The sequence below is a fragment of the Thamnophis sirtalis genome, unplaced genomic scaffold (genome assembly GCF_051295495.1).
Source record: "Thamnophis sirtalis isolate CommonGarterSnake01/CBP01778 unplaced genomic scaffold, rThaSir2_p1.2 scaffold_18, whole genome shotgun sequence".
Lineage (NCBI taxonomy): Eukaryota > Metazoa > Chordata > Lepidosauria > Squamata > Natricidae > Thamnophis > Thamnophis sirtalis.
In genome coordinates, this window is record NW_028261398.1 from 2,512,388 (window position 1) to 2,518,387 (window position 6,000).

The window sequence follows — 6,000 nt, forward strand, 5'->3', positions numbered from 1 at the left end:
TCCAATCTTTTCTTGAAAGCCTCCAGCAGTGGAGAACCTTTCTCTACTGCAACTTATGAACTTCTATGAATACAGAACTACAGAATAACAGAAGGGGCCTCGGAGGTCTTCTAGTCCAACCCCTTGCCCAAGGCAGGACATCATATTCTGTCCTGGATGAGCGGCTGTCCGGTCTCTTCTTAAAAGCCTCCAGTGATGGAGCACTCCCAAATTTGGATAGAATAAGAAAAAGAAAATAAGAATAAGAATAGAACAGAACAGAAAGAGAAGAAAGCGGGGTAGGAAGGAGGGAGGGAAGCAGGGAGGGAAGGAAGGAGGGAAGGAGGGAGGGAAGAAAGGAGAGAAGGAGAGAAGAAAGGAAGGAAGGAAGGAGGGAAGAAAGGGAATCTAAGAGAAAAGAAAGAAAGGAAGGAGGGAAGGAGGGAATGTATGAGAGAAGGAAGGGGGGAAGGAGAGAGGAGGGGAAGGGAAGGAGAAAAGGAGAAAAGAAAGGAGGGAAGGAGAGAAGGAGGGAGGGAAGGAAGGGGAGTGGGAGAGAAGAAACAAGGGAAGGAAAGAGGGAGGGGAAGAAGATGCCTAACTTTTTGATGTCTATAACGATTTTGTTATTATGGAAATGTCTCGAAACGTAGTCAAATGTAAAGCAAAATAGTGGTGGATGTTGTATTGCGATAATGATCTTATTACGATTAAAATCAATAAAGTTTGACGTCCATCAAAAAAAAAAAAAGAATAGAACAGAACAGAATAAAGAGAAGAGAATAAAATAGAGAAGAGAAGAAAGAAGAGAAGAGAGAAGAGAAGAAAGAAGAGATTAGAATTAGAATTAGAATAGAATTAGAATAGAATTAGAATAGAATTAGAATAGAATTAGAATAGAATTAGAATAGAATTAGAATAGAATTAGAATAGAATTAGAATAGAATTAGAATAGAATTAGAATAGAAAGGGACCTTGGAGGTCTTCTAGTCCAACCCCCAGCCCAAGACAGGACACCTTGTGGGCTGTCCAGTCTCTTCTTGAAAGCCTCCAGGGATGGAGCTCTCACAACCTCTGGAAGGAAGCTGTTTCATTGATTAATTGCTTTTGCTCTAGAAAAAGTTCTCGTGGATTTCTTAGATCCCGGTGTTTTTTCTTGAGGTGGTGAATGGAGTCAAACACTACTTGGACGTCCTCCTGCTCCAGAGTCCGTGCAAGAGGGCCGAGATTGGAGACTGCAACAACGCTTCGGGCTCTGTCCCTCTAGGAAAAACACAACACCTGGTAAGCAGGGACCCTCCCAAAGCGTTTGGTTCCAATTAAGAGGATGGGTGTGATAATATATGTTGTGTATTTGTGTGTGTATGTATGTATGTGTGTGTGTTTATATGTAAATCACCTTATCAGTGTGATAGGCACCATATAAATTTAGTAAATAAATAACAGTTTTCATATTAGATTTTACCGTAAATAGTCAAGACTATTTTGACACAACAGTGAAAAATAATAGTGTTGATTAATTGTCAAAGTACCCAGTTTTTGCACAGTTCCATGGAAAATGATTTGGGGCTGCTCAGAAGTCACGGATTCCTTTTAAAAAAGGACTGGGGGGTGACATGACAGCAGCCTTCCAGTATTTCAGGGGCTCCTACAAAGAAGAGGGAGGGTTAACCCGTTCCCCAAAGCACCTGAAGGCAGGCGAGAAGCAATGGATGGAAACTAATCCAGACGAGAAGCAGCCTGGAATGAAAGAGAAATTTCCTAACGGTGAGAACATTGAACCAGTGGAACAGCTGGTCACCAGAGCTTGTGGGTGCTCCATTGCAGGAGGTTTTTAAGAAGAGATTGACAGCCATTTGTGCAGGATGGTATAGGGTCTCCTGCTTGAAGAGGGGGCTGGACTAGAAGACTTCCAAGGTCCCTTCCAACTCTGTTATTCTGTAACTTTCATACTTCTATAGACAGGGCTTTAGCTATAGAGCAGTGTTTCTCAACCTTGGCAACTTGAAGATGTCCGGACTTCAACTCCCAGAATTCTGGAGTTGTAGTCCGGACATCTTCAAGTTGACAAGGTTGAGAAACACTGCCCTAGAAGATGGGCTGCGGAGCCAGATGATCTCAACAGACTTCAACAATTCAGTGTCTAGGACAGTGTTTCTCAACCTTGGCAACTTGAAGATGTCCGGACTTCAACTCCCAGAATTCTGGGAGTTGAAGTCCGGACATCTTCAAGTTGCTAAGGTTGAGAAACACTGCTATAGAGCATAGAATCCTAGGGCTGTAAGGGACCTTGGAGGTCTTCTAGTCCAGCCCCCTCTTCAAGCAGGGGACCCCTGCCCAGTCTCCTCTTTAAAATCTTCAGTGATGGAGAGCCCATAACGTCCATTGATTAATTGTTCTCACTGTTAGGACCCTTTTCTTTACTTCTCTCTTTGATATCCTTCCGTGAGATGAGTCTCATGGATCTCAGAGAAGTTCCAGCTGCGGAAGGATGCCGAGCTAGCGCCCCGCTTGACTCCTCCTCCCAGACTAGCAGCCAGTTTCCCAATACCCAGGGAGTCAGGATGGAGAGAGGGAGAGAGGGAGAGAGAGTTCCCACGATGTCTCTGCTGCGTCAAGGCTTTTCTGGGTGACTCTGATGAAGTTGAGCAACCCCGATTTGGACTGTTAGTAACTCCGATTTCCAATTCCGCCCGTCTCCCTTCCTTCCTGACTCCGGGATCTTCTCACCACCCAGTCCTGCCACTTTGAGGTTTGGAGCCAGCCTTGGGCGAGCAGCAAGAACCTCCTTAAGCAAGACTGCCATCCCACCGGTAAGTCCGCTCTCAGGCTGCCTGCAGCACCCACCGGGCGCCAGGCCTCTGCCAGGCTCAGCAGATTCCCCCGGCGGCTGCTTTGCCTCGCAGATCCGGGCTGGGAGAGGAAGCGGGAAAGCGGGAAGGAGCCCGAAGGAGTTCGGAGTGTCGCGTGCGAGAGAGAAGTTGGGATCCTGCACTAAACCGGGTTGCTTTTAAACCATGACTTGCTAAACAAGCCATTGCGACTCAGCTGCGAATCACGTTGCGTGTTGTGCTAAGCCCCACAATAATAAGGGTGGAGAGTTTGACCTTCGGGCCCAGAGAATTCCTGTCCCTTTGGTTTCATCCTTGACTGGCGAGCGTTTAGTGACCGTTTAAAGTTACAACAGCATTTAAAAAAAAAAAAGGGGGCCATTTTTCACACTTATGACCGTTGCAATATCCCTGTGGTCACGCTTGGCAACCGTTTCATATTTATGATGGTCGCAGTGACTTGGAGTCACGTGATTCCCTTTTACGACCTTCCGACAAGCAACAGGGAAGTCAGATTCACTTAATCACTCGTGTTATTAACCTCAGAAACTGCACGGACTCACTTAACGACTGTATTAATAACCTAACAGATTGCAATGATTCACTTAGCAACTGGTTACTAGCTTAACAAACTGCAGTGATTCACTTAACAACATGGCGAAATAGTCGTAATATGGGGCAAAATTCACCGAACCACAGTCTCACTCAGCAATGGAAATTTGGGACTCTGCTGTGGTCATACGTTGAGGACTCGTAAGTCTTTAAGTATATGAGGTAATGTTGTTTTTTTCAGTGCGGTTGTAACTTCGGTCACTAAGCGAATGGTTGTATGTTCGAGGACTCCCCCCCCTCCACTGGGCCTCTGGTAGGGGGTCAGGAGGATTTGCTCTAAAGCTGAGGGGGAGGGGTATCCAAGCTTGGCCACTTTAAGACCCGTGGACTTCAACTCCCAGAATCCCGCATGCCTGGCTGAGGAATTCTGGGAGTTGTAGTTCCCAAAGTTATCAAGGGTGAAACAATACCCCCAGCCCTGTCTGTAACAGCTGTGGGCCGAAGGGTCCCGCTTTGATCTTGGGGGGGGGGGGCTATTTGGGCCAAAAGAGAATTACAGCCAAAGTTTCCTGTTGTGGCCGTTGTAATATTTCTCGTCTCCCCCTCCGTTCTTCTGAACAGAACCATTTGCTGAAATCCAGGCGGCCACGCTGGGTCCGTGGGAGACGTTTCCTCTGACCGGCCCTTTTGTGGGCGCAGCTGGGGAGCCCTTGAGGCAGATGGAGTCTCTCCAGGTGGGCGATGCTTTTCCCCAAGGGAATACACTAGTCCTCGACTTACGGCCGCATCCGGAATGTCCTTAGGGTATCGTTAAGCAAGGCATCACGAGACCTGATTTTATTGCCTTTTTTAAAAAGCGGCATTAAATGAATCATGCCTCTCTCTGGGCACAATGAGAATATATATGAGGGTCTGCTATGCCAGACAACCCCCCCCTCTCAGTCTCCTCTGCAAAAGAAAGGACAACATAGCCCATGAGTCCCTTCCAGTCATCAGTAGGCAGTCTCCTCCGTTTTTTGGGCAGCCGAAGGGAGGAAGGGAGTCGAACCCCTCCTCCTCAGAAGCCAGTCTGGCCAGCCTTTTTTAAAAAGCGGCATTAAATGAATCATGCCTCTCTCTGGGCACAATGAGAATATATAATGCTGAACAAAACTCCGTACTGGCGACAGGGAAAGGCATCCAGCCAGTAAAACACTCTGCTAGTTCCATTCAGTTGCCCAGACTCCACCCCAATGCCAGGGGTTTTGGGGTCATTAAAAGGAGATGATGATGATTAAATGCATCACACATTCATTCAACGGTCGTAACTTTTGAGGATGGGTCACAAGTCACTTTTTCCTGTTGTAACTTTGAACTGCCGTAAAACAAACGGTCGTAAGTGGAGGAGCACCTGCATCAGCATGGCTGGCCAGACTGGCTTCTGAGGAGGAGGGGGCTCGACTCCCTTCCTCCCTTCGGCTCCCCAAAAAACGGAGGAGACTGTCCACTTAAACTGCATTTACGACGGTGGCAGAATCTCGTGGTCACATGGTCCCAATGTGTGATCTTCCCAACCAGATTCCTACCATCACAAGGAATGAGGGAAGCAGGGTTCACTTAATGACCATGCAATTTGTTTAATGAATGCATGATGCATTTAATCATCATCATCTCCTTTTAATGACCCCAAAATCCCTGGCATTGGGGTGGAGTCTGGGCAACTGAATGGAGCTAGCAGAGTGTTTTACTGACTGGATGCCTTTCCCTGTCGCCAGTATGGAGTTTTGTTCAGCATTATATATTCTCATTGTGCCCAGAGAGAGGCATGATTCATTTAATGCTGCTTTTTAAAAAAGGCTGGCCAGACTGGCTTCTGAGGAGGAGGGGGCTCGGCTCCCTTCCTCCCTTCGGCTCCCCAAAAAACGGAGGAGACTGTCTGCTGATGACTGGAAGGGACTCATGGGCTATGTTGCCCTTTCTTCTGCTGAATTTCTTCCTTTGCAGAGGAGACTGAGGGGGGGGGGGTGTTGTCTGGCATAGCAGACCCTCCTTTGCAAGGAATTCATTTTCTCCACATCCCATTTGTGCCCCCCCACCCCCCCCAAATTGTCAAGGCTGCAGTTCTTGCTGCTTTGGGGGACGAGAGGAGAATTTTTAAATTTTCAGCGTTTCAACCCCAAAGGTTCCTTCCCAGCTCAGGCCACTTTCTTCCATGAAAGGCATCTAAGGGCAAACCAGGGAGGGGCCCAGCTTGTCTGCCAACCTCTTCTTGAGGGTCCCAAAGTCCCATGCCCTCCGGTGGCATCACAGCGCCCCCCTTTACGCACCCCAGGCCAAAAATGGCTACTTCTTTCAGTCTTTGGCTGCCTGTGTCCCCTTAAGTTTCTGCCCAGGACTGGCCTGCTACACCTGGGGTAAGGCCAGGGCTATGATCCGGTCAGTGGTGGGGGTCCTCCGTGTCTCCGATTCTCACCCTGGGGGTCTCTTCCTTCCACAGAACGCCTCCACTCACCTGGTCTCCCTCTTCAAGGACTTTCTCAGCACCTACAAGAAGAGCTACCTGGACGAAAGAGGTGACTGCGGAAGGGGCCACGTTGGGGAGGGGCCTCTTACCCCTTTGCAATTGCGGGGAGGGGGGGCTGCAGGCAATTTCACGGGG

General features: G+C 48.2%; 1 protein-coding gene across 2 annotated transcripts in view; it reads left to right on the forward strand.

The window, feature by feature from the left end:
• CTSF (cathepsin F) overlaps window positions 1–6,000 on the forward strand; it is a 38,852-nt gene that overhangs the window by 5,034 nt on the left and 27,818 nt on the right. For both annotated transcript variants that reach the window (XM_087702961.1, XM_087702962.1), the window contains exons 2-5: window positions 1,141–1,263; window positions 2,717–2,792; window positions 3,984–4,096; window positions 5,839–5,914. In XM_087702961.1, the coding sequence (XP_087559087.1) occupies window positions 1,141–1,263; window positions 2,717–2,792; window positions 3,984–4,096; window positions 5,839–5,914 (388 nt within the window). The remainder of the gene's footprint in view (window positions 1–1,140; window positions 1,264–2,716; window positions 2,793–3,983; window positions 4,097–5,838; window positions 5,915–6,000) is intronic.